General features: G+C 41.0%; 2 protein-coding genes across 3 annotated transcripts; one reads left to right on the top strand and one right to left on the bottom strand.

Annotated features, from left to right (window-relative positions):
- The first annotated feature begins 1,536 nt into the window (after positions 1-1,536).
- dhrs12la (dehydrogenase/reductase 12-like a) lies at positions 1,537-10,290 on the top strand. Its single transcript, XM_044202411.1, has 10 exons — positions 1,537-1,693; positions 3,862-3,995; positions 5,083-5,165; positions 5,273-5,368; positions 5,559-5,640; positions 5,733-5,794; positions 6,338-6,442; positions 7,291-7,381; positions 7,511-7,648; positions 9,282-10,290. Exons 1-10 carry the CDS (start codon positions 1,638-1,640, stop codon positions 9,395-9,397), a joined length of 963 nt encoding a protein of 320 aa, XP_044058346.1. The 5' UTR covers positions 1,537-1,637; the 3' UTR covers positions 9,398-10,290.
- An 85-nt stretch (positions 10,291-10,375) lies between these two features.
- On the bottom strand, positions 10,376-25,953 carry wdfy1 (WD repeat and FYVE domain containing 1). Of its 2 annotated transcripts, XR_006378570.1 has the most exons (14): positions 25,821-25,953; positions 25,076-25,354; positions 22,516-22,583; positions 22,243-22,316; positions 21,987-22,041; positions 18,941-19,091; positions 18,730-18,842; positions 16,851-16,977; positions 15,539-15,644; positions 15,001-15,102; positions 14,788-14,918; positions 14,557-14,665; positions 13,803-14,007; positions 10,376-13,185 (listed from the first exon to the last, which is right to left on the bottom strand). XR_006378570.1 is itself a non-coding variant. In XM_044202409.1 (13 exons), the coding sequence occupies exons 2-13, from the start codon at positions 25,210-25,212 to the stop codon at positions 13,948-13,950; spliced, it is 1,233 nt and encodes a 410-aa protein (XP_044058344.1). In that variant the 5' UTR covers positions 25,213-25,354; positions 25,821-25,953; the 3' UTR covers positions 10,376-13,947. The 2 variants fall into 2 exon arrangements, 1 of the variants encoding a protein (XP_044058344.1); XM_044202409.1 differs by having other exon boundaries at positions 10,376-14,007.
- Between the last annotated feature and the right edge of the window lie 546 nt (positions 25,954-26,499).

Below are 26,499 nucleotides of genomic sequence, written 5' to 3'. Positions count from 1 at the left end.
TATATATATATATATATATATATATATATATATATATATATATTAGTCAGTTAGTCTCTTTTGGCCTATACATTACCGTAATATTAAACGACTAAGCGCAAGTGAAAGTCCACACATTTTTGGGCCATTAAGTTATTTTGTCATGTATCCAATTTCGGGTATTCTAAAAGAAATTGCAACATTTTGTTTTTCCAAAATTTCAAATTTGGTTCAAAAAAAAGTTTTAATTATGAAATAAAAAGTCCAACACAACCACGACCATTGTATATTTAATATGGCAAATGCAGCCTGTTCTATTTTTATCTCCCCTTTTGTGGGCCATCGTAATCCATCCTATTGTTTCTCATAGTTTTTGTCTACATTTTTGTTCTCTTCGCTATCATTAAGTTTGTCTTCACTTGTCGATATATCGATTTAAGTGTATTGGCACTGTGAGAATTAAAAATTTAAATGAAGGTTGCTTGCCTATTATATTAATACCATGTTGAGACTTTTGTACACATATACACACACACACACACACACGAGGGCATGAGGTTTAACAATTTAAAGTGTTGTCCTGCAGACTTGCTGACTGCAGGGAAAAGTTGATCAGCTGTTGCAAACAGGCTTACATTTATACAAAGAAACAGGGATATCAGAAAGATCATCATGTACTGAGGACAGTATGTATTGGAATGACCATGAGAGGAAAAGTATCAGTTTTGGGGAACGAAGCAGAGACTTTAGCAACTTACAAACAGAGGAAGTGTAGGATTCCTCCACACGAAGGGTGGAATCGTGTGCCAAGAGGCTGGGACCAGCCTGTGCACCACCGGAGGGAGAGCTAAGTCTAAACCACAGCTCCTCCCCACCTCTGGAGAAACCTATCAGATAGTTGTACCTTTTCATTTAAAACTCTGTGTGATGTTAAGAATAGCATTCTTTTTTTAGGATGATGGCTACAGATTAACAGCTTGCTGACTGTGGTTTTCTGAATAGAAAAGATCCTTGTACAAGATGCTTTTGATCCTCCATTTCTTTAATAAATGCCAAATTAAGGAATAGCTTCTCTCCAGACTTTTCTTTTGCAAATAAACGAACGCGCTGACAGCACTTATAAAGTGATTTTTAACTAAACACTGCTAGCTTACAGTTCCGGTAAACCAAGCTAACTAACTAGCTAGATTTGCGCAGGAGCTGGAGCTAGCATTTCTGTTGACATGTAGGTTCTGCTTCCATATCTGTCTCTGTCAGCTATGTTTTATTGTGTATGAGTTACATTTCATGTTTTACCACAAGCCCCTTAGGAGCTGGAGCGGGCCATTTTATTTACATGGGATATGTCACGTTAAACACCAAAGAATAAACCCCTAAGAAAGTGCACATACTGCAGGAATAACGTTACCAAACGGCAGGGATATTACAGCGTGGGTAAGCCTACCACACCCTGTCTAAAGGAAGGCATTAGGACCACAAATGGGATATTATATGTTTGTAGGTTAAATAACACTGAACTAATGCATCCGTCCCGTCGCTGGGTGGCCGGTGGAGCTGTCGCCCACTGATGTTAATTCAGTGGAGCTACACGTGGTTTTGGTCCAGCGTAAAAGCGGAGGAGAGAGCTCAGCGCAGCGAGAGGCTTCCAGAGCAGCACCATGTCTCTGTACCGCAACTCCGCCTGGTTCCTGAAGGGAGTGACCGAGTTCACCAGGTAAGGTGTCTTCATCTGCTCCTGTATCCTGCTGAGACACTGATCACTGCAGAGAGAGTCTGTGACCTACTTCTGCGTCCTGTGTGCATCCTCCCTAGTGTGTGTGTGTGTGTGTGTGTGTGTGTGTGGAGGGACAATTTAGTTATTATTATTTCAGTTTAGTTCACAATAATAACTTTGCTGGAAGCGATGCGAATAATGCATCATAAGCTCATCATATGCACAGTATAATTTAAGAAACTCAATATGGAAGAAAAACTAAAGATTGAATACTTTGCCTCATGATTTGATTGTGATTTTATTGTATTGCTGATTCTAATGGGAGTAAACATACAGGGCTCTTTGAGTTAAGTGCTACCATATTTAACGTTAACAGGCACCATTCTAACACCAAATTAATAAATGTGACATTCATATCTTTATACTCTAATTGCCTAATTTGAAAAGTTGCCAATATGGGCCTCAAATTTACATTTAAAAGTAGTTTGCTTCTTGTGAAAAAATATATATGTTGTGTCCCTATATAATATTTTTTTATTTCTAATGCCATAAATTGAGTTTCTGCTTATTTAAAATAAAACATGTAAATATCAGTATGGTTGTCTATATGTAGAGATCCTAAGAGATAGGGTAGAGATAGAGTAGAATTGAAATGAAGTGAAACAGGAAAACCCAACTAAACTGCTGTCAGGCCTGTTCATTCAAAGACTTTCTTCAAGATTTTGAAGAACTTTCTTATGCAAGTTAACGCCATGATAAGTAGAGCTGAAATGAGTGGTACAAGTCGATTTATCAATTAGTTGAGCAACAGAAATGGAATCGCAACTATTTTGATAATTGAGATATTATTCAAGCAGAAATGCCAAATATTTGCTGATTCCAACTTCACATGTGAGGATTTGCTGCTTTTCTCTGTTTTATGTCATTATAAACTGGGTTTTGGACTGTTGGTCGAACAAAACATGACACCTGAAGACGTCACTTTGAGCTCTGGGAAATTGTTGGCATTATTCACTATTTTCTGACATTTAACAGGCCAAATGATGAATCCATTAATCCAAAAATGAATTTCCAGATTAATCTATAATGAAAATGATTGTTATTTGCAGCTGTAATTTTAAGTAGTATCTAACTGAAATATATAGGTTCTATGAGTTTCTATGAGGTTGGGTAGGTCAAAGGTTATATAAGGGCTGGATCTTTGAAAGGGCTAAGATGTATAACTTCATGTATTGGTGAAAATGCAGCTGGTGTTTGTTTCTGCTGGTGGTTGATGAACACTGACTGGAGGTTTTAGTTTACCGACCTTTTGGTTGCCACTACAGCGATGCATCACAGAATGGAACTGCAGCGCCTCTTTGAACATCATTGATATATGAATTGAGTAAAGTTTACAGTGACACAGCAGGAGCCATGTAAGCCCATAAGTCAGTTGTCCAACTACAACGGGGCTGTAATGCTTTATCAGTCCTATCTGATCTATTGCAGCCCTAAGGCGCCTTTCCTCATCAGTATACAGCAAGCCAAGTTGTCTGAAGAGGTGCTTTTGTGATTGTTTCCCATCTCCCCTTTGTTCTGTGTTATCTTTTCTGCCAGAGAGCTGCCCGGTAACCCGCTCTGACCCTGCTCTAATAGCTCTCTGCATGACACCATCGAACAGAGCGGGCATTTTGCCTCAGTATTACCCACCTCCCTGCCCCCTTTATCCCCCCCCCTCAGCCGCCCTCAACAATGGCATCCAGGACAATGGGGGGAATTGAAGTCCTTGGTGCCACACACACGCACACACACACACACACCGATCCTGTTGTCACCGTCGGTAGTCTCACCCCAAACCCCTTCTCATAAGAGATGATGCCAGGCACACTCTCGTCTTCATTGTATCTGTACAGTAAAGCTGTGAAGAGACGTACAGTAACCAGGCTGACCTCGAACACTGACCCTTTCTGACACACACACACACACACACACACACACGCACACTTTCTCTCTCAGACCTGCCTTTATTTCATTGCTGTCGCTCTGCACTGAATCTCATTTTGACCCCTTTAATCTCAATATATAAAGTGTCATCCCAGCCTCACTCAGCTGAGCCCTGAGGCAGAGCTATACCGCTGATGCATGGATACTTGTATGAATATAATGTAGTAAATGTTCGTGTCCTGCAGGAATGCCTTCCTGTCAACCTCCAAGAGGTTTGTGGAGAAGGACCTGGAGGTGTCCATGGCTGGACGCGCCTTCATGATAACAGGAGCCAACAGTGGCATTGGGAAAGCCACTGCCATGGCCATCGCTAAGAGAGGTACCAATCCTACTGCCTGTTTTTCAGCAAATCCACTCATATATGAAGACAAACACAAAACATGTGTTGTGAGTGATATTTATACATAGTAAAAGGTATTCGTAATGCCACTATTATTAGGAGGAGTAATTGTAGTGATGACAGCAGTAGTTGTACAAATTGTCTTTACCATTTTGGATTATACAAACCATCAGCTCTGCAAAAAGCTCAGGTAACAGTTGGCCTCATACTTACAGTACATTAACCCAACACCATGGAGTAACAATAAACCCTTCATGATATAGCCCAGGCCCGGGTTATGGATTACTATATCCCCAGCTTCCTTACAGTTATCTATAGTGATTGTTATAATGGCATATGGGTTCACTAAACAATGACTTAGCTATGGTACTGTACTTTTTAAATTACCATAACTGTATATTTGGGAACTGTGTTCAAACCCGCGTTTTCCTAGGAGAAATACACAGATATATCTATTTGAACGTCACATATAAAACTTGCACAGCATTGTTCTTGTCTTTTATGGCACCAACTACTAACACACCTGATCTCCTGGATTCTACGTTCCACACACTACAATAAAGTAAAAACATTCAGTGCATCCAGGTAAAAACCATTAGCCCTTACACATTTCCCTTTAAACGGTAAATCAAAACTACAATGCATTCATATTCCAATAAAATATATCAGGTACGGTGGGAAAAAGGCAGAAACAGTTCTTGAAAAAAGCGGACACACAAAGAGATTTCAGAATGTCTAGCTGTACTGCATAAACCTTTCTGGGAGCATCAGTGTTTGCACCTTTTTTTTTTTAGAATGCTTCTTTCTTTTGTACCATCACACAGTGGTGTGAAATGGGTCTAAACTCAATGCAAGAATATTTCGGATATTCTGTGTGCTGTAATAAAGTGGCTGTGGACAAGCAGGAACAGTGCACCACTGCAGCTCCTACACTGATTGCATAAAGTTGGATGCATCACACACAGTTGACAATAAATCCAACACTCTTCTACTACCCTTGTAAACGTGTTCAGATACTGTTTTCCTCAGCTGGTAAAGAATGATGCTAATGCCATCTTTGTCACAGGTGGAACGATCCACATGGTGTGCAGGAACAAGGACAAGGCAGAGGAGGCGAGGGCTGATATCGTCAAGGAGACGGGAAATAAAGTACAGTATGACTCACTTCTCAACAGACATTTTAAAAAACACTGGACAGACTGTGGTTCCCCAGACGTGACATTATTCATTATTCTAAATGGCTGGTGTCATTACAGGAAGTCTATGTCCACATCCTGGACCTGTCTGAGACCAAGAAGGTTGGGGAGTTTGCTGAAGCCTTCAAGAGAAAGTACAAGGCCCTCAATGTACTGGTGAGTGACACGAGTTACCTATTTTCATATCTGTAAATATATGGCAATGTGTAATCAGATTATTAGCTCAGTTTTACTGTTGTTCACTGCGTCCGTGTTGACTTTAGGTTTTGTGCTGGCATTTTTTGATACGTTTTGGATCAATATAAGTCAGAAAACTTGATTGTCTCATGTGTCGTAATCTGTGCAGATCAATAACGCAGGTGCCATCATGAGTCAGAGGGAGGTGAATGCTGAGGGGCTCGAGAAGAGCTTCGCCACCAACGTCCTTGGTGAGTCAAAGGTGTGAAGAAAACATTGATAAGAAAGAAAGATGCGGATGATTATGACATTTTTTAAATTATTTTTTTTAATCGTCCACTAGGGGTTTACATTCTCACCAAGAGTCTCATTCCCTTGCTGGAGAAGAGTGCAGATCCCAGAGTGGTGAGTCTGAGAGACACAACCTGTGTTTGTTTCCCTCCTACTATCTACTCTGCTGTAGGTTTGTCTTACCTCATAGAAGTTATAGACTCCTATTGTTAGAATCCATCTTTTTAATGAACATTTAATGGGTTTGGGCTGCTGGGTTGTGGCTATGGTTCACTGCTGGTCACACCAATGAGACATGCCCTCAGAAAACATCCTGAAAATTAGTAAAAAGAACATTCCAGGTTCACAGGCTGCAGAAAAAATGTATTCATTATTTCACTGTAAGAATTTATACCGTATATACAGTCAGCGGTGGAAGAAGTTTTCAAGTGCTGTCCTAAAGAGTATCAAGGAGCAAAAAATGGGAATACTCATGTATCTCAAAATATTATTTAAATAAAATACTTGACTAAATATACTTAGATATGTTCCACCACTGTATGCAGTGCACATTAAAATACAGTACATAGACATGATATGAAATTGGGTTTTATATCATGCCTGTAGCAACCCCAGCTCCTCCACTCCTCACCCATGTTTCCATTCGTCCATGTTCAGATCACAGTGTCATCAGGGGGAATGTTGGTGCAGAAGCTCAGGACAGGAAACCTGCAGTCTGAGAGAGGCCGCTATGACGGCACCATGGTCTACGCCCAGCACAAAGTAAGACCTGAGCTTGAAACCTGCTGCTCCGTGTGTTAAGACACAGCAACTCGCAACTGATGGACTGTCAGGCTTTACCGTCCTCAAGTGCTCTGCGTTTGTTAGGAAACAGACATATAAAATGTATTTTCATGTAAAATGTATTATAGAAAGAAAAACACAGACTAGTGTGATCAGCCTATAGGTAAGTGTATGCTACAAAACACAGGGTAAATAGTTGTAGTTTGCAGTAGATATTACAGCTGATTTGGGCCTTTTGTTGTTCATTGAGATCATTCATTGATCAGACACTAAAGTATATGGCGCAGAGTGTTTGATTATATGCTGACAGTACAATTCATTAGTACTACAAGGAACCTCAGTTGAATGGTGTGAATGTTGGTGTCACATTTTGATCAAATTCCATAGAAATCTGCATGAAAGTTGCTATCCTGCTAGAAGTGTTAGGATGAAATTGGCCAAACCGAAAGATACTGCATGCTGCATATGAAGCAAAAATACTGTCAAATGGAAGTTTCAGTCCAATAACATCACTAAGAGTATCAGCCTTCAAAAGCCCAGGTCAGCTACATCCTGTTTCGTATGATGTCATAGAGAACTGTGATTCATCAAATGGCATGAGCCTGGACGCCTCTGTGTCTATTTCATGTGTTTTACGTTGAATATTGAAATGTGAAGCATTATGATGTTTGGTTTAGCTGACACTGACGTGTCAAAGAGACATGTGAGCTTCACCTGCTTATAGTCCAACCCTTCAGACATCCTCACTGTACAGAATCTCTCTGAGACACGTTTGTTCATGTCTGTGTGTGTGTGTGTGTGTGTGTGTGTGTGTGTGTGTGTTCCAGAGGCAGCAGGTGGTGATGACAGAGCAGCTGGCAAAGACTCACACTAACATCCATTTCTCCGTCATGCATCCTGGCTGGGTGGACACTCCCGGTACCGCCCGCTCACACACACATGCACAACACTAAGAGTTAACAGCTACCACTTTTTGCATGCTCTGTTTAAAAAAGAAAATGAGCCTTATTGTTTCGCTCCCTCTCTATCTCTGTCTGTCTGTCCCAGCGGTGGCCAATGCCATGCCAGACTTCCACAGCTCCATGAAGGACAGTCTGCGGACCCCGGAGCAGGGGGCTGACACTGTGCTTTGGCTGGCTGTCTCTGAGGCTGCAGCCACAAACCCCAGCGGACGTTTCTACCAGGGTATGTTGCAAAACTGAAGCAATCTTTGTCATTTTCATTTACCCGCATATCTATTAGACAGACAAATACAAAAAAAATACAATTTTAGTACCCCGAGATTACAAAGAACAGTAAGAAAGGGAGAAGAAAAGAGAAGAGAACAGTATTGGCTGAACTGTTTGTCAGTTGTGGGTCGGCATGGTGTGTGTGTGTGAGTGTGTGTGAGGGTTTGGCCGGTGTCCATTGCAGCTGGAGTGGGCTGCTTTTGGTGCCAGATACTGCCAGAGAGTACAGTGCCTCTATGAGCACACACACACACACACACACACACACACACACACACACACACACAATGAACCCAGCAACCTTGAAGAGGGAGGCTAATACGAAAAGCTCACTTCAACAGAGACGCAAACATTCTGCATTCATCTTCTAATGTGATGTAATATGAGGCAGTTATGTCTGGTGTCCTCATTTTGACACGCTTGAGTACTGCTAACAGAAGACATCAAGTCTGGTTGGATTTTGTTGCAGGATAAGCTTTCATATCTGAGGTGTTTCCCCAAATACCAGTCAAGCTGTCTGTTTGGCTTCTTCCCATTGCTTTATCTCATGTCAGCAGTCGCACAGCCAAACTGCCAAAATTGTAACAGCTGTCAACGAGGCAATATTTACTAATATTGTGGCAACACTGACACATTTTGATTTTTGCATTCCCATGTAAGGTGAAAACCTGGGATAGAATCTTGTACATATCCAGATTTCAATCCATTGCTATTGCTTGCTCGTGTTTATTCTGGTTGAAAACCACAGAGGTGGACAGCTGAGACAGGGTGGACATTTTATTCTGCAAATCAGGACTCTTGAAGTTACAGTCAGTGGTAAACTTTTAGTGGCCAGGGTCATGGCTAGTGTCAAAGGTTACGGGTTGTAGGTTCACATAACCAGACCTACCTGCACACTTAATTTCACTCTCTTTCAAGGTATCTGCAGGTCTTGAAAAGTCTTAAAAAGCATTGAATTTGGTTTCCTCCAAAATGGCCTTAGAAGGTATTAAAAAGTCTTAAATGTCATTTACAAAAGTCTTAAGTATTCCCTTGCTTGCCTGCTGCGGGCAGTAATGTTCATTCTAAAATGTTTTTGTACCCTATTGCGGGCTGTTGGGAGACATTACACACCTATAAACTACAAAAGAGACTGGTGTGACAGTGGATTGTGCACGCAGGAGGCTGTTAAATCCTTTCAGACAACACCATCAGAGCTGTAGCACTGTCACTACTGCTAGCTACAGTAGCTAGGCAGCTCATCATCTCATAATGGGCAAGTGTCAAAACTTAAATGAGCTAATCATTTTTCTTTGGTTAATCCATCCATCTGGGTCCAGGTCACATTCATTTAATTAATCATACATTTAATTCGGTGAGCCCTGCAGAAACCCTGGTGTTTGAATCACGCGTCAGGAGAGATGGCTGGCTGGGCCATTGGGGATGAGAGCTGAAAATGAATCCAGTGTTTGCATTTCTTCAACCAATCTCTTTCTAAAGTGGCAGGCTGATGTTTGTACATGCGCTCGGCCTTTATTGCCTTTTAAACACACACGTTAACCGAGCTGACCCTCTGACATGTCAATATTTATTTGTGTGTTTGTGCACAGACCGGAATATGGTGTCCACCCACCTGCCGCTGGCCTGGACCCACAGCTCTCCCCTGGAGGAGCAGAAGTTAATGTCTCTGCTGGAGGACTTGGCCAAGACGTTTCAGCCACACTGAGACAGCAGGAAGTGGTTAGCAGCACACCACCAACACTAACACTGACCGAGGCTGGGCTCAGGATTTCACCCCCCCCCCCGATGATATAATGCACTCCAGGAGAGGGAACAGATCTGGGTCCATCTTATCCAAAGCATTTGGAGCGTTAACACTACCTGTGGTCACTGGATTAAAATGGGACAAATATGAAGATATACTGTGAGTTCTAAAATGTGTTTGGGAAACCCAGCCTTACAATGCCAGATTAAACTCACCCATAACTGAGGGATGAGCGGGATTTGTAATGCTTTATAACTATTTATATAACACATTTTCTTATTTGTGAGCTCGAGGACTAAAAATGTAATTGTATAGGAGTGTTTGATAGTGATGCTGCCTTTAAATGTTTTCAAAGGATGTTATCTTGCTGATAGAGAGAGCACCTTCATAACACACACACACACACACACACACACACACACAACCCAGTCTGTTACTGTGACTTTATGAAAGTTGTCAATCAGATGGGAATCTGATGTGACCAAAGTCACTCACACACCCTGCATTAATTCACAACACCAGCTATGAGTTCAGTCTCATACTTGTGTCTTGATGACTTACAAACGTGCCAAGTGGTGTGTATTTAATAGCTATGTAAGTAACTTGTGTATTTGCTATATTGTAGTGCAGCTTCTGGACTGTGCAGGTTGAGCTCAGGCTGGAGATGAAGTGCTCTCTTTATTAGCCGTGTGCCTTAAATACACCTCACAGCAGCATCACTTGACATGTGCAATAAAACCCATTTATTTATGACTCAGTAATATCTGCCGAGCAACTTTAACCTTGACCTTACCGCCTGACTTTGGCTTGAGTTTATCTTGTAAATGCCTGCTTGAATAAAGAAAATGACTGATTGTTTTGCGTCTCATTGTGTTGCTGAGTTCCATTTCGATTCAATTCGTACAAAAACTCTCCAGAAAAACAAAAAAAACAGTCAAATAAACATATCAGAATATCTTTATTAAGCATTAATACTTTAGTCTCTCTGTGCCCTCAAACCAGGACACAGAGAGAGTACTGTGTTGTCAACAGAAGTATTTAAAAATACAATTATTTTGAGATGTACATTAACAACATCATGTTGGAACAGCAAGTGTCTTTTACAAGCATCTGAAGTCAAACCGAACAGAAATCAGTTTACAGAGATTGAGATTATGGGCCATGGTGATGTGGAAAATGAGTCATCTTTAAAGTGTTGATGTGGCCTCAACATGAAGGCCATCCATTCTAGTGCTGGATGAACTAAAGAAGACAAAAACAAAAATGAACCCTACAACTGCTAATAATAATAATAATAATAATAAGCCATTTACAACATGAGGAAATCTGTTCCTTCCTTCCTGCAACTGGCTGGCAATCTGAAGATTTATTTCATTAGCTGTTTCTGCAAACAGCACATCCTGCCATCCATCATACCATAAACATCTTGTCCATCTGTTATGGAGTTAAGCTTCCAGAGCCAGAAAGCCTTTTATCATCAAATGCAATCTGTTACAAAAGGACATAAGAAATATTGACTGGAAGAAGCTTTAATGTCCAGTTAACTGAAAAAGGAAAGGAGAGCTTTGCCTCCTGATTGTACGGTAGCATCTTCAATAACCCTGTAGCTCCCTGATGACGCTTTGTGACATGACGTTTTATGATACTTAGGGTTGGACTGGTTTGCCAATACTGACGACACGGCTGACAGACAAGGTTAGCGACAAGCTGGTGAACACATTCAAGCATTTAGCGGCTAAAGAGCCAGATATTTCTCTTAGAATGTGACAATATGTGAATGTTGTTTACAGCTGGTTCCACTACCCCTGAGTGGACAAAAAAAAAATCCATCCATGTTTTATAGCTTTAACATCTTGCACATTTATCCATTAACGACCGATAAAAAAAATGTTTTTAGCTAATTGTTTTGGTTTTCTGAGGCAGCAGCAGCAAGCTAATGTTGCTCCATGTTGTGTAAATAGGCACCTGCTTGATTACATGTTCACCATATCAACTTTATAAAGTGATAATGTTGTGTGTTCAGGTTGTTTGGCTGCACCCAAGTGGCCCAAAAATAAAAAAAATATTTTTGTTCTGATAATTATGCGGAACAATTTAAGGCATGTTTTATCCCAGAGGTTCCAGAATCCAGACCCTGAAAAAAAGTCCTGGTCTTTAGAGGCCACCTTTGACCTTTCAATCCATTTTTGGCAGGAAACAACAAAAAAGGACAGAAATGCTCAAATTTAAAAATAATGAACATTCGTGGAAAATATCTTCTACTGACAAATTGAATCAGTGTCAGCTTTCAGTCTAACCCCAAGTATGATTGTGTGACATCTAAATATCATGGAGTAAGGTCTTGATGATGGGTAACAATAGTGGTCACATGACAACCACTGCCGTCACTTGATTCACCAATCAATCTCTGTCCATGTTAGGATGTAAAATACTGCATGATCTGCAGTCCGTCTCCACATTAATGAGTTTGCATGTGCTTTATTAAAGACTGTTTAACATGTTCTAGTTTGTTATTACGAGGAAATAAGGACTACTAGATGGGCACAAAGAAAAGTTAACCATTTACAATGATAACAGATAAATACTTTACTACAAATATAAATATACACTACATGATCAAAAAACTGGAATGTGACTATATTTTGAAATCAGGAAGTCCAACATTATAATGCTCATTATTCCACTTACAATAAGGCAAGCGTTAGTCTAACATTAGAAGATCCTAGCCGCTATTCACAAGGACGCTACATCGAATCCAGCTATTACCCCTCCCAAATTTTACAAAAATGTTTTGTTTAATTCAAACACAAAGACCATGAGTTGTGCAATTCAGTGCAGTGGTGAGAGCGTAGAGAGACATCCTTCATACACAGATGCGTGGGGAAAGTAGGAGAGCTCAGAACAGAATTTGGAAAAAGCAGGATGAAACGAGACGCAAACGAGACATCCAGAGCTTTATAACGAGGTGAGTGCATGAGTGAATGAGCATGAGTGAACCGTCGTAAGCACTGACAAGCCTTTGTGAGTGTGTCCTCCTCTCTATAATAAGGCTTTTGAAGGATCACCCACGATTCAGCTGGGGACAATTCAACACGCCTGCATTTAGTGCTACATTTAGTTTAGAGTAGCTGTCCAGTACCTAAGTGCCTTTCTGGTGGGAGGAAATCCAATTTCGCATCACAACAAAAAAATTGCAATATTTATATTTTTTAAATTACAGAAGAAAAGTAATTCTCATAAGGCATTAGAGTCTTGGGCACCATCAGTGCCGTGTGGTATCTACCTACACAATGACAGTTTTTTGCGGAGAGTGATACATATCCAGGAGGCGGTGATGCTGTGCTATCCCAAAATAAAGCTGGAGCCTCAACCCATAAAGCTGAAATGATCACAAGTCACACTAATCAAATCTTGTAGTTGTAATTCTACCGGTGCACCTCAGGATGACTGTGACAGGGTGTTTGATGCTGTCAGTGCGTGTCACCATAGCAACATATTCCGATTTCCCATGCCTCACCTGGCTGGGTCAGTGCTGCCATGCAAACGTCTGACAAGTACATCAAATTTCTATGGCAGCATCTTTGAGTGTGTCAAGAGATTTCCTTCATCTATCGAGAAAGAGGCTGTTCCATTGATTTTCTTACCATGCTTGAGTGATTACACATTCATAATGGTTATGACTGACACGAAGAGTCCCGCCCAGTGACAACCTACTGATGTCAAACCTCCTGAGAGTGATTTAAGGCCAACTAGTGAAAGACAAAAACAACAAAAAAAAAAAAAAAGAGAGGAATAAAGTAAAGTAATAAAGATCAGTGAGAGTCATTTCAAGCAAGTATCTACTATACACGTGATGCAGGGGTATATACAGATGATTAGGGTTTTTTGTACATGTTACAGTGACTGAGCAATAGGCAGTTAGTGGGCCACAGTAATAAGCAAGCTAGTGTATGTTTCTACAGGGATGGCAGGTCAGCGATTTAGTGAAAACTAACTTTACAGTGCAAGGGTAATAAAAAATGACCTTTGTCAAAAGAAGCATTGGAAATATTAATATAATGTAAACACTAATATTAATACCATTCCTCCCATAGGAGAAATCATTACGATACATGCACACATGTACACACACACCTTTGTGCTTAGGGTTCTGTTTCGGATCAGAGCAAAAAGTCAAAACACACACTTTCATGTAGGACTGACAGTGAAATTAAAGACAAATTTGTTATGAGAAGCAAAAGGAATGTGGAGGGCTGCACTATCTACACACACATACACACACACACACACACACACACACACACACACACACACACACACACACACACACACACACACACACACACACACACACACACACATTCACCAAGAGCAGGCCTGGTTGTAGCTGAAGATCCCAGGCGTGATGGGCAGATACACCGTACAGAGGGGTTTCCATGACATTGGAAGAGTAGGCGGAGCACGGGGGTGGGGTGGGGGTGGGGTGGGGACCATGTAGTGGGCTGGGCCAATCAGCGCGGAGAGAAGCCTGTTGCTAAGCTACAGCCAACCACCTGCGTCATATCCCAGATCTGTGGAGACAAACAGCCAATAACAATGACAGAAGCGGCCTGGTGCAAAGCTGCATTTAAGGATTCTGCATTATTACTGAGAAGACTCATGAACTGCATGTAACAGGATGTTTTCAGGTTATCAATCTGCTAGATTTAAGACTTTGAGACATTTTTACTGATAATTTACACTAAATTACACAATTTAAGTAAATAGAAATGTGAAATAAATGAACCAATGAAAACGAGGGGCGTCCTCACAGCCTAATCAATAAGGCACCTACCACATACCACAATGTACACGGTTCGATGTCTACTGTCCTAGAAATTTGAATCTTAACACCCAGAAATCCTGGTGACATCCCCAAACTTCAAAGATCTTCAAGTTAACCAACCCAGGTGGTCTGTGATGCTAAATCCCATACATGACCTTATGACATAAAAGGTTTTAGGACTGCCTGCAGACACTACGATTTCATACCAGGAATCTGAAAAAAATAATAGCCTGTAGTGTTTGACACCGCCTGAATACATGCATGAATCATCTGCTATCAAAGAACTGTTGTTGACCTTAACAATGCGGTCGCTTCCACAAGTGACCATCAGGCCTCTGGATGGGTCCATGTCCATGTGGGCGATGTTGTGTTTCCCCTCGTGGAACGTGGCCAATGGTGTTCGACTGCACCACACACACACACACACACACACACACAGAATTTAATAAGAGTTGCCCTCAGTACTGTGAAAATAGGGGTATGATCTGACCAATTATTACAAAATTTAGAGATGCCCTTTACTCACTCCTCTTCTTTGATGGTATCAAAGCAGGCATCACACACCCGCACTGGGAACTCGAAGCCCATGATTGGAAATGTGGAGCGTTTAGAACTACATTTTCCACACACAGCCTTGCCACACTTCCTGCAGTGGTGCTGCACAAAGGAAAAACACCCATATATTAGCATGACTGATGGGCTGAGGGGACTGCTAAGGACACTGGTCAGACTCTCCTACCTGTCTGAGTCCCAGGGTTTTAGTGTCCCACATCTGCTTGATGTTCCAGAAGAAAGGCTGCTCGCACTTCTGACAAGAGTCGCTGTCTAACCACTGGGGCGCCTGCAGAGACACACGTAGTTGAAGGCTACTATTAAACATGCAGGAAAAAACGTAATCTAGACTCTCCAGGTGGACAAGTGCTGCAAAAATCATCTCTACCCACGCAAGGAGCATTCAGACCAGAACTGAGACAAAAACAGAGAGGAGAAACAAAACTCTTTACCAATTACAACTTCTAATACTAAAACACTACACGTTCACTACTGTATGCTGCTTTGACTCTGCTTGCATTTTACACTATGACAACATCTATGAGAAAAACTTGAACTAGAACTAGACAAAAAACTATAAATAGTGAATTTGAAAATAAAGGTGAAAGACAGTTGACTGCAACTCTTGTACTAGGGGTGCTGCCGCGGATTTGGCCAAGCAGAGTCTTACCAGTTTGTATCATTACACCCTGTATTTGTGTGGCAGTTATAATAGTGATGCAAACCTCTTCTCTCTGTGTGTCCATGTTCCACACTGCAATGCCTCCGTCAGCTGAGCACGACAACAACTGCCTGGTCAACTGGAGGTAACGCAAGGCCTGAACACGCTCGCTGAGGGAGAAAGGTTCGAATCAAATCCATGACTTCAAATCAAAACAAAATCCTAATTTAAACCTGCATTAAGCAAAACTTTCACGGAGAAATCACAGAGGATCAACATCCAGCTCTGCAACGCTACAGAGCGTTTTGGCCCCTTATTTCTTGGTATCAAGGCTGCTGCACGTTTACTGTGTGGCTCAGTCTTAGCAGCTCTTATGAGCCCAAACTCTGCTACCTGCCCAGCACCAAACAGCAGACAAAGTTAGCAGCTAGCTGGTGAAGAAATCCGAGCACTTAGCAGGAGAGTGAATATTGGTGCTAAATTTATCAGGTGAACAGAATCTCCAAATAAATTCAAATTTTTTTGTCCGCTTGATGTGTATGTTGACAACCGTGTGCTAACACCTTAGCCATAATATCTTTATAAGCCGTCCAATGACAGCTTGTTTTGTTTTGCTTGTTTTTGTGGCCAAAAATTGATTAATGCTGCTCTCATACATAAAGTACCACACGTATAAAGATTAGAATAAGAGGTAAAACAATATATCATACAATTAAACCGACAGACCTTTAAAAAACAATACAAATGCTGGAATGGCCTTTTGGCATTTAAGTTTACTTACTACTTACTCACTTAGTTCACTTACTACAACTTTTAATATTTTTGCAGACTACTCTGACATTGACAATAGCACTTCTGCTCAACTGTCATACCACTTACTGTTAAAACTGTTACGTCCCATAAAACAAAGTCTATCGAATACATTTTAATACATTAGTTAAATAGAGGAGAAAAAGAAAAAAAAAAGGGAGTGACAAGGACACCAAAAAGGCGTGAAAAGAGATAAAGACTGGGTCACACAGGATTTAGGACCTGTCACGACTACAGAGCATCGCAACTCTCATTTTTATGGGTGTCTGAGAGACAAACCTCTGTAAATCCTGCTAGGGTGCAACAGGATCTACGGAGGCTTACTCTGACACGCATCAGTATACACGGGCTTAGCTGATGACTCCTGTAACGGGGGGAGGGGGACTAGGAGGTGGTGAAATATGTATGAAGAGCGAGAAGTGGAGAGTCAGTGCCCGGGGACAGCTGTTACTGACACCACCTTTTCCGTGATTTAGTTTTTAAGACTCCCGGTCCCTGACAAACACAGAGAAGGCCAAGCAAATTCATCCAGCATCCATGCATATACGAAACGCTGACAGACTTACTGGTGTCCCTGCAACAGTAACGTACGTCCTTTGCGGCCCCCAATGTCCCACATGATGACGCTGTGGTCGGAGGCCCCTGAGAACAGCAGCCTCTGGACGGGGTCCCACCACAGGGTTGCTATACTACCTGAAGGAGACAGAGGGATGGACAGTGAGAAAAAGAAACACAATTGTTACATGTTGCATGTTATTATGTGCTGCAAGAGCCTGCTGGGGGACAGTGTGATGGTCTGAGCTGTTGGCTCCATCTGGTGCCTGCTGGGAGAACTACAGGAAGCTCATTTTACAATGAGAACCTGTTTTTCCATGATTTAAGCCTGTAAAGCTAGCAAGCGAGAAGCCCGTTGGTTAGCTTCTTGCTAGTTAGCTTACCTGCTAAATGGAAGCAGCTCTGTTTGTTTGAAAGATTAAAGGGCTATCCCAAAAATCTAACCCAAATTAGCTGTCTGTGTCTGCCACAGGTAGAAAGTAACAAACTACATTTACTCAAGTACACTTTTGAGGTATTTGTACATTACTTGAGTATTTCTGTTTCAGTGTGAAATATAGCACTTCCTACTTCACTACATTCTGATTCCTAAATCTGAAAGCTATAGTGACAAGTTACTTCACTGAGTAAGATTATAAAATGATGATCAACAGTGCAAGGGAAGTGACATGAAAAAAACAAAAGGCAAGAACAAAAAAAACTACGACATATACTGTAAAGGTGTACTGGAGTTGCATTTGAATGACAGTCCATTATATGTATATCTAAGCCACTGGTCTGGCAAAGGGTGGCCACAGAAAGATTTGACTAATAAGTTGTATTCAGCTGATCCGACACTACAACACAGATCATCTGCCCATTCTCGTCAGATGGTAAAGCATATTACATGCTAAACACTCACAATCCTTCTGTGGCCAAAAAAACAGCACACAGCCATGCTGTTACAGTACAGTGCACAGACCATGACAAAGCTTTAACAGTATTTCTGACTTTGTTCCAGACAAGCCAACTTGCAAAGACTTAATTTTTTCCCCACATTTCCAGTGAAACCTCCAGCATTCAAAGGGAAGAGAACTCTGGGACAGACAATGAAGCTCTTGAAGTTAGACCAGTCATATAAAGAATAAATAGCCTGTGGCAGGTGGTGGTGGACAGGCAGTAACTGTAGCTACATGAGACACAGGCCTACCACACACACAGAGCACCATACTAACATGGAATCCTGTCATCTAAGTGGCTTTTTCTTGGGAACTTCCCATTATACACACTCTCATAGAGCTGCACATTATTGACAATGTTTAGAACTAATGTGGAAAAACACTTGTTATAACTTCACTTCCCTCTGCTGAAGGTATGTTTCCATCAGCTGACACGAGGAAAATTGGACTTATATCTAAACATGAAACGTTAATGTCAGAGATGAAAGATGAAAACTAAGATGTGAATTCATGCTCCATTTGACATAATGTATGTGGGCTCTTCCTTCATTTTGGCACTTAACTCTGACCAATATTAACACTGTTCTTTCTGTTCAAACAATAAGCTTTTTTTTTTTTTTTTATAAAAAAAGCATTTTTGATAGTTGGAAAACAGTTTAAACTTTTTAGGGAAACAACAGAGAATGTCTTCACATTGGATTCAATATTGGATTGCATTTTCTTGCATAATGACATCACGTGGAGGAATCTGGGTCATCAATTTTTTTACTGTGGCCACATCAGCATATCTGATTTCAGCATCAGAAGCCTGCTAGTGTGTAGAAGTATGCGAGACAAACTATTTGTACAGGGGCCTTGTGTGACTCACCTACGCTAGGAGAAACTACAATAGTTCTGCGTCCATGATAAACGAGATTCTTTATGTGTAGGCAGGTGTGTATGCGGTGTGTACCTTCGTGACCCTTCAGTGTAGTGATTGTGGAGTACGTCTGCTTCTCCAGTTTCAGCAGCGTGATCTGTCCTGAGTAATCGCCAACAAAGGCATGCTGCGTCTCGTGATCGTATCTGAGCAGGGAGTCAGGGCTGGAACACGCTCTACATGTTACTACTTAGCTGACAGATGCTCCTATATACTATACACACAGCGAGTGAATGAAGGATACTGTAGGCAGGAGGCCCAGGCGGTGAAGTAGTGTCTCCCCAGCATGCTGCCACTCTGGGTGCACATCCAGCTCACGCTCTTGTCATGGCCGGTACTCACCACCCACTCGCTCTCCAGGGAGAACACCATATCTGACACACGGTTCTGGTGGGCTGCAAAACACACACACACACACACACACACACACACACACACTAAGTGTTAAACAGGCACAAGTCATGTTGGATAAACATCAAACAAGACCACATCTTTTCCGTTGGGCTTTATATCTGAGCCGTCATGGATGAGCACCATCAAAGACTAATTTGCCCTTTCCATGCGCTGATCCCATCACAGGCTCTGCTTAGTGTCACCATAATCCAGACTAAGACAGACGAATCTCTTCAAACGATTTGTACTCCCATCAGTCTTAATGGTCCATCTGGGGATCACCTCTAAGGTGCACGCTTTTGTTGTCAACTTTCTGTATTAAACCTCTCTCGCACAAAATGTGAACACAACATTGACATATTATCACCTTATGAAACTGATATGGCGAACATTATTTACTCATCTTGCAGATACAGAGCAACATTAGCATTCATTCAGAGTTGTGTTTCTGGCCACCCCATGAATGTAAGTCTAACATTTAAGCTCCGTTTTGGTCTCCACCAACTCTTGAGGGAAATTTCAGTCTCTTTAGCTGCTAAATGTTTTAACCAGCTAGACACTAACTTTGTCTGACAGCTGATCAGTGCTGGGCAGGTAGCGTACAGTGGATTTTTAGATCTTTTTCAATGAAAACAGCTAACTTCTGCTGGAAAGAGTGAACTAAAACAGTGTAGTTTGTGGGCCGTAAAACCAAAACAATGAGCTGAAAGATGCTAAAATGCTCTGTAGAGCTGAGAGGAACTGCGTAGTTGGGTGATAATTCTCTGTGCTTTCAGCCAATGTTAATGTAAAAATATTGATTATAGCAGCTTTAAATTAACAATTTTGTGTCACCAAAAAACACCCTCAAATCCACCACCTCTGCGTCCATCATCTCAAAAGCATGTTGTGGAGTCAGTGCAGCATTGTTCAAACAAATGTATTTTAAATCTAAGATCCCAAAGTTTCCAAAGATACTACATAATATGCCAAGTTAAACTATGTGGAAATGTGTAATAATTGATGAGGAGGACACCTAAAATAGTTCCATCTGATGTAACAACTTAGCTATGTTGGGTTTGAATATTTAACTCGAAGAATTAGTGGGGAAAAAAACATTTTTCTCAAAAACCTTCCATTTTTCCAACTTCAAAGCAACTTAAAAGAGAGGGAAAATAGGCAAAAACCATTGCTGCACAGTGTAACATAACTTTACATGCTCTCTGGACAGGCCTTATGGCTGTATTAGACTTCACTGAGAAGTGCTGTATTGGATAACTCAAGTTATTATGGCTCACAGTAATGCAAAGCATCACTGATAAGCTCAAAAAGGAGTAATTTTTCTTCTTCAAGTGTACAAACCAGTAAGATTAACTATTAGAACTGTGGCAAAAATAAGCCTAAAGACATGTCTAATTGTATGCTACATAAGGCTACAGGTACTATCTGTTTCCTGTACTACTTTTTATCAATAAGAAAAATCACATTTTTACTGCCTCATGACCAAACCATGGCTGTGGCCAGTGAGGCTGAAACTCTGATCTTCGGTGTCCTCTTTCCTATCCTAGTGCTCCTTTTCCTCAAAGATTCTTGATGAAGTAACGGACATTTTTTAAAATCACCTAAATATGTCTATCTTACTACTGTGTTTTCTGTAACCTGTTGTCTGAGTGTGCAAAAGACGGTGCTTTTCTGCATCAAGCCACCATGAACATGTTCACATAGTAACGCAGTACAGATTTAGCTAAGTAATGACTCTGAAGTACAGAGAGCAAAGCATCTCCCTAAATCAGTTCCATCATTCTGTCATATCATTTTATAGCCAGGCTGAACATACGTAAGCTGTTTTTTTAATCTTTGGCCAATGGGTTGCTAAGTCAGTATTGCCTTGTCTGCAGCTCTGAAGAAAGTAACGCTGACTGCCAAAAGGCAAATGGCGATGTTAAGCCCTGCCTGTCTTTGAAGTGCATAGACACATCCTAATGCCTGTTTGATCTGACAGTGACTCATGTTTTTGCTGTTCAGGCTCTGCTGCTTGCTTTTGTTTTTGTTAAGTGGAAGAAACCACATGGAGCTTTCCAGTGGTGACATGTGGTGTTTTGCCCACTAAAGCAAAAGGCTGGCCATTTTCCCCTGAAGCTTGATTTTCCACTGAGGAGGCTAAATGGCTGCTGATACAGTCACAGGAACTGTGCTCTGTTCATAACCTACCAATTATGACAATGTGACAGGAGATGAAATCAAGATGTAATCACTAGGGCTGCAACTAACAATTATTTTCATTAATCGATTGTGAAAAAAATGCATCACGACTTCCCAGAGCCCAAGGTGATGTGACCAGATGTCTTGGTTTGTTCGACCAAAAGTCCAAAACCCAAAGATATTCACTTTATAATGATATGTGACAAAAAAAGCAGCAAATCCTCTCATTTGTGAAGGTGGAACCCGAAATTGTTTGGCATTTGCTGTAAAAAGGAAAATTAAACAATTTTTTAAACAAGCTGTGTAACTCATTTTCACTCAGTAGTGTACTGACGCTTTCAGCTACATCAGTCATGCTCAACGTAGCTGCCGCTTTAGAGTCTCCTCAGGCACAGCTCTGAAAGTACACCCATAGAAACACTTGTCAGCCATGCTAGATTTTGCTTATACTATCTGTTGTAACTTGAGTCCAGCACACATCACAAATTAAAAATTAAAAAAGGTTCAATTGTGATGTTGCAGTTTGCAATCATAAGAACAATTTGAGCCTGTCATTCAAACATAAGCAACACATTACAGGGTGACAGTGGGGATTCCCTGGTCTACTGCAATTCTGCAAAACTGGTTAAATTGGACTTGACAGTTGTGTGTGTGTGTGTGTGTGTGTGTGTGTGTGTGTGTGTGTGTGTGTGTGTGTCCTTATCTCACATTCTCACCTGGATATGTTTTGACGTGGTTCATCTTGTTGAAATCTTCAGAGATGAGAAACTCCTAGAAGGCAAACAAAAAAAAACACATTTCATATCAAATAACTATCCTGCCCCCACAGGCATTTGAAGGAGTCCAAATATTGAAATTGTGGCCTATTTAAACCAGATATACAGGTTTTTTAAAACTAGACTGTTTGAACAACCAAAAGACTGAGCCTGGAGCGAGAACATGAGGCCACTTGTTTGAGTTAGCTTCACTCACCACAACAGCTCCATTGTCCTGGCCTATGAAGATGCGTCTGCTGTCATGGTGGTACGACATGCAAGAGCATGGAGCTAAAGGAGAAAGAGGTCGACAGTCGCCATGAGCAGGGAAATCACTACACACATGCCATGTCATAGATAGGTGTGCATTATATTGCTGTAGTGGTCCAAAATAACAAAAAGCTTTTTTTCCAAACACACACACACAAGCATGTGCGTACACACATATTCAAAATTCCTTTTACTACTGAAGCAATCCAGTCTTACTTACAGGAGACTGTGTGGTAGATGCTTGGCCAGTACTGACCGCTGTCTCTTTTCAGCCACACTCGGATGGTTCTGAAGGAAAATGTCAAAACATCAATGACCAAAGCACTCTCCGATGTCTTCACAGGGTCATTCTATAGTGTCTCGTGTTATGAGGGTCAATTTTTATACAGAACTTAAAATGCATTTCTAATCTTTTACTTACTGTTTGTATGGACCTACCATGCAGTTAGACAAATATATACTTGATGTAAAAAGGAAACTTGGCACTTTTTAATGGAAAATACTCAATGGAAATATCCACTGAAGAGAGCCCTCATCTAGGACTGGGATTAATCCTCGTCTGGGAAACCAGCCCTAATTCTCTTTACACATAATGCTTGATTCTGTTCACCAGACAGCACTGAAAGGGGTAAGATTGACACATTTAGTAACAGTGTGTTTATATAATGTCTGTTGGTGAAAAATTATTCTTGGCAGGTCACTTTTTTATCGTATCTGAATGACACCGCTTGCACGTAAGCTTTGTGAACGTTACTGTTGAGACCGCATTACAGAAGTGACGGTTCAGTACTGAACCACTTCTGAGACTGTACTTTTGGCCTTTACCAACTTCTAGTACTTTGTTTTATATAACAAAGCCATTTTGATACTTATTTTTCTTTCAATAAGTGTTGTGCTTTCATACATTTTAACACTTTATGGTACAACCCTCCCACCACCCCCTCCTAAAAATAATAGAAGACACTGGACAACTTTGCAAAGATCACATGTACTGTCATGTTATTACGATCGATATAAATACGATCTATTTTAAATCTTACTGATGCAGAAACTGTTGTGCATGCTTTTATCTCCTCACCTCTCCTTGATTATTGTAACAGCCTGTTCACTTGTCTTAATCAAAAAACTCTGACACGACTGCAGACTGTACAAAACTCAGCTGCTCGGCTGTTAACCAGGACCAAGAAGTACGACCACATCACACCTGTTTCAGCCTCTTTACATTGGCTCCCTGTTTGTTTTAGGATTGATTTTCAGATCTTGCTGATTACTTTTAAGGCTCTCCATGGCCTGGCTCCAGATTATATTTTAGACCATGTAATCCCTTATGAACCTTCACGTAGTTTGAGATCTTCGGGCAGGGGTCTCCTGTCTGTTCCTGAGTCCAGGATGAAAACTAAGGGGGACAGAGCTTTTGCTATCAGGGCCCCGAGGCTCTGGAACAACCTGCCCGAAGAAATTAGGTTGTCTGAGTCAGTGTCTTTGTTTAAGTCTCGTCTCAAAACACATTTTTATCTGAAAGCATATCCTGATTTTACCTCAACTGGCTGTTTATTTTACTGTTTATTTTATTGCTTTTGTGTATTTTATGTATTTTATTTCTTTATATTTCATCATTCACTGTGGTATTTTATTTCTCTTGTTGTGAAGCACTTTGTACTTTGTTTTGATAAGTGCTCTATAAATAAAGTTTTATTATTATATGTTGGGTGATTACGTTTTCAGGTCAAGTGCATTGAAGACAGCTGCACCATCTTCGCCCCACAACTTCCCTTTTGCATATCAAACGGGTTAGATGTGTGACGGAAACTTGCATTTGTTCACAGCACCTAAGTTCCTTTATCTTTAAAGGAGAAATGTCACTTCCTCACACTTGTAACCAAGCATAACAGGTCTTATATCACTTATCATCCAGTGAATGTGATGGACTGAAATGACCATGCTCACACCTTCACAACTGAAATTATTATAAGTGAGAGCAAGTGAAGAGGTCTGTCAAAGTATAGCTGTACAGCTGCCATCCAGTCTTGTTGAATATATGGTATTGACTTTATGCTGTTAATCACTCAAAAAGCCACAACAAAATGATTTTCTCTTATACCCAAGTTTTCAAGATGTGATGTTCAGGGGCTTAGAGATCACAGCCATTTCAACAAGTATTAAATCATGCGTAGCTTGGATGCCACACATTATAAAGTAACCTGTAAAATAAGATAAACAAACAAACAAACAATCTAAAAAAGGTACCCTTGGTTATTATTGTTTCCATCATGGCAAACAGCGGCCGCTGAATTAATACTTTTATTACAAGGCGCAGCTTAAAGCGTTTCAGTAAAAGCACGACAAATAAAATCTTCACAGCATACGAGGAGCACTTGAAGACAGCAGTGGCTAGTTTGTTTGTCAAGTAATGTTTAGCTAGGTAGTTAAGTTAATATAGCCTAACGCATTATGTTACGTATAGCAAATCCTAAGTCGTTATATTATAAAAACCAAATGTTGTATTCCCGTTTACTATTGCGGTTTATTGCTTGCTCGCGGTGTTTTATGGAAAGGACTCATTCTTGACGGATTTCTATCACCACACCCTCCTACGCGAACCTTGGAATGTCCCAACCAAAACAAAATTCATTCTGAGAGGCAAACACTGTTGCTTCTTCCCTTTTGTGTTGTCCTTCCTAAACCAGTGCACCAGGAATTATGAGTGCAATGACCAGCAAATAGACCGAGCCCGCTAGCTACTGCTGTTACGCTACCATTAGTCTGCATGGCAAACTCACCTGTCCTCGCTAACCGTGATCACTCCATCTTCTTTTGGTATTAAAACGGCTGCGTTGACAGCGTCTGAGTGTCCCTCGATCTTGTTCAAAAGAACAGGTCTAGCGGTGTGGGGCCTCGAATGAATCTCCGCAGCCATGGTTTGAACTAGCCAGCAGTGTTTTCGTTCAGCTGATTTTCCTCCTCACTCGCCAGTAAAGGATGATCAGCTGACACTCGGAGCCGCTGTCAGGATTACCGTAATGATTGCAAGAATGCCCCCAACAAATTCAGAATGTAATCTAAATATAGAAGAAACAAATGTGCAATTGTCCAAAAAAAGTAACTTAAGCTAAAAATAAAAGTTCATAACCCTTTTGCCCGTGACTGAAACAAAGGTTATAGACTTTCTAAAACTGAACCTATCCTTTAGTGCTTGCCTCTTAATGTTAACATTAGCTGCCACACTAACATTAGGAGGCTAGCTAGCTGGCTAGCGTGGTAGCTAACAATAAATAAATGAACGTGCCTGGCATTCGTACTACTGTCCTTAATGAGAATGTCTAAATTTATAAAACTTTGTGAAACATGACATGTTGCTGAAGCATTGTCTGTTCTTAAAGGTCATTAAATAGTCTACATTTAAACATTATTTTCCCCCACCCACCTTTAATTACTCTGACCTCATACCCCCCATTACATTGCCTAAAATTGCATATGTTGAAGACCGTTTAAATATAATTTTTTTTTTTCCATCTAAGACCTTACCTTCCCACCACTTTTCAACACAAAGTGAAGCCCTTGCATTCCGGCCGGAGCATTAAAGGACCTCCAAAGTTTTTCACGTCACCATGGTCTGATATCAGCAAAGAGACTACCAAGATAAAAGGATTACATGACCAGAGTGGTGCCTGAAATGGCACAAAATATTGCATCCTATCGTCATCCAATCAGTTATGGTGGACTACTACTCTGGGATCAGCACTTTGGACAGGGGTTGTGGTCACATGTTAGTGCAGAATTAAAGGACCAGTGTGTAACATTTAGCAGGAGCTATTGGCAGAAATGGAATATAATATTAGTATATTAGTATTAGTATGTTTTCCTTAGTGTATAATCACCTGGAAATAAGAATCGTTGTGTTTTCATTACCTTAGAATAAGCCGTTTTTAGCTACATAGGGAGCGGGGCCCCTTCCACGGAGGTCGCCATGTTGCACCGCCATGTTTCTACAGTAGCCCAGAACGGACAAACCAATCACTAGCTCTAGATAAGGCTGTTTGCGTTTTTGACGGACACCGTAGTTTTTCCTACTCGCATGGAAGGGGAGGGTGAGGCGAGTGGTATTCAAACGTTGCAAACTACAATTTCAAAAACCTCTAGATGCCACTAAATCCTACACACTGGACCTTTAATGAGCCACCTGAACTGTCTGAGGGCCACTCTT

This window comes from Siniperca chuatsi, linkage group LG7 (assembly GCF_020085105.1).
Source record: "Siniperca chuatsi isolate FFG_IHB_CAS linkage group LG7, ASM2008510v1, whole genome shotgun sequence".
Lineage (NCBI taxonomy): Eukaryota > Metazoa > Chordata > Actinopteri > Centrarchiformes > Sinipercidae > Siniperca > Siniperca chuatsi.
Note: the sequence above shows the minus strand (reverse complement) of the source record. Positions and strands in the feature narration are given on the sequence as shown.